Below are 2500 nucleotides of genomic sequence, written 5' to 3' on the forward strand. Positions count from 1 at the left end.
TGTGTGTGTGTGCATGTGCCCTGCTTGCATGTGTGTATGTGTGTGTGTGTGTGTGTGCCCTGAAAGTGTGTGTGTCTGTGTGTGTGTGTGTGTGTGTGCCCTGAAAGTGTGTGTGTCTGTGTGTGTGTGTGTGTGTGTGTGTGTGTGTGTGTGTGTCCTGCTGTTTCATAAATAAACTCTGTGGCTTCAGTTTATCATTGGAGCTATTAACGTGGTGAGTGAGAGGCTGAGTGTGACCTTTCAGAGTGCTGAAGTGTTTGAGTGCTGCACACACACACACACACACACGCACACACACACACACACTTGCAGGGCACACACATACATACACACACACACACACACACTATTACACAACCACACACACACACACACAGTGACTGAAACACACACACACACACGCTAGCAGTAGCACACACACACACTAACACACACCTATACCCCCCCCCCCCCACACACACACACACACACACACACGCGCGCACACATACACACACACACACACACGCACACACACACACACACTATTACACACCCACAGTGACTGAAACACACACACACACACACGCTAGCAGTAGCACACACACACACACACACACACACACACACACACACACACTCTCAAACACTAACACACACACACACACACACACACACTATTACACAACCACACACACACAGTGACTGAAACACACACACACACACGCTAGCAGTAGCACACACACACACACACACACACACCTATACCCCACACATACTGCACACACACACACACACTCAAACACACAAACACACACACACACACACCCCCTCTGGGATCTATAGTTGCCTCTCTCTCCTCCTGCCAATATAGTTAACTCTGCTGTTGATGTTTGCTGATCTATTTTTCTGCAGACTTTTTGAAATATCCAAAACCAAAACATTAACAGATTTCTATCATTCCTTCTTCATGTGCAAATACATTCCTGGGTTTTGGATATGGTCCGATACCAGTACTGTCCGATATCATAATTATTCTACATTTATCTGTTGCTGGTGATGTTATGGTTGCGTTCTGAATCTCATACTTTCTACTATATAGTATGGTAGAAAAAAGATTTAGGATGTCCTGATTCTTGTGGCCAGATTTAGGATGGTTAGAAGTCCCCGGATGTCCTACTTCATCTGGCCAAGTTTGTTAGTGTTGAAAACTGCATCCTATTTGGGCGATTCTGACCCACAATCCAGTGCGCACGTGAAGTGACGTCACATGGACGAAGCCTCCATATGAAAACAAACGGGGATGCGACGGATATAAAAGCAAGAGGCAAGATCAAGGCGCAATGTTATGATGAAATAAGAGAGTAAAAGTATGCCCCAATAGTATGCCTACTGCATCCTAACTAGATTCTTTTTATCGTCGGATGTAGTATGTAGAATAGAAAAAAGAAAGAGTATGCGATTCGGAACGCAACCTCTGTGTCAGGCTAGGAAGGCTTAAGCAGCACAGCAATTCTAATTTAAAAAGGTAAAAACAAATATACAGAAATGCATTTATGATCATCAGAGGAAAAATTTGACTGTTTCAGAGATATTTAAAAGTTCCTCGTAGCTACTCTAAACAGCATCTGATAATAAAGTATTTTGTTTACTTCCTGGTTGATTCCTATAGGTCGAGAGCAGAGAGCCTGACCAATCAGAATGAAGCAGAGCTGCAGCGTCGCCTTGGAGACCGTCAGGAGGAAATCAGTCACATGCAGGAAATACTACAAACCAAAGTTCAACTGCTACAAGAGGTAGAGACACACACACACTACAGACACACACACACACACACACACACACACACACACTACAGACACACACACACACACACACACACACACACACACACACACACACACACACACACACACACAGGGAGGGAGAGAGAGACACACACACACACACTCACAGGGAGAGAGAGACACACACACACACACACACACACACACACACACACACACACATACAGGGAGAGACACACACACACATACACACACACACACACACACACACACACAGGGAGAGACACACACATACACATACACACACACACAGGGAGAGAGACACACACACACACACACAGAATAACACACACACATTCACTCATAGGAATCATAAAGTTATGAGACATGAAACTCCAGAAATGATAGTAAATCACTGTTCTTAGCTATTTGCCACAATCACAGTAAGACCAACGAACAAAAGTGTATACATATATATATTTAAATTCACACACACAGGCCTTTCTTTGTAAAGTATAGTGTGTGTTTGTATTTTTTTTTTAACCTTTATTTCTACAGGTAAATCCCATTGAGACCGAAGACTCTTTTACAAGGGAGACCTATTTTCCTTTCCCACGTTACCATTCACACACACATTCATACACCGATAGCAGCAGGCTAACTATCGACATTCACACGAGGCAAGGTGGGTGAAGTGTCTTGCCCAAGGATACAACAACTATGACACAGGTGGC

At 44.0% G+C, this 2500-nt stretch overlaps 1 protein-coding gene across 1 annotated transcript in view; it reads left to right on the plus strand.

Moving 5' to 3' along the window:
• Positions 1-2500, plus strand: part of pde4dip (phosphodiesterase 4D interacting protein) — a 139290-nt gene that overhangs the window by 72304 nt on the left and 64486 nt on the right. Inside the window, exon 6 of the mRNA XM_080032750.1 lies at positions 1652-1775. Within this exon, the coding sequence (XP_079888876.1) occupies positions 1652-1775 (124 nt within the window). The remainder of the gene's footprint in view (positions 1-1651; positions 1776-2500) is intronic.

This window comes from Ammodytes marinus (assembly GCF_949987685.1).
Source record: "Ammodytes marinus genome assembly, chromosome: 8".
In the NCBI taxonomy this organism is placed as follows: domain Eukaryota; kingdom Metazoa; phylum Chordata; class Actinopteri; order Uranoscopiformes; family Ammodytidae; genus Ammodytes; species Ammodytes marinus.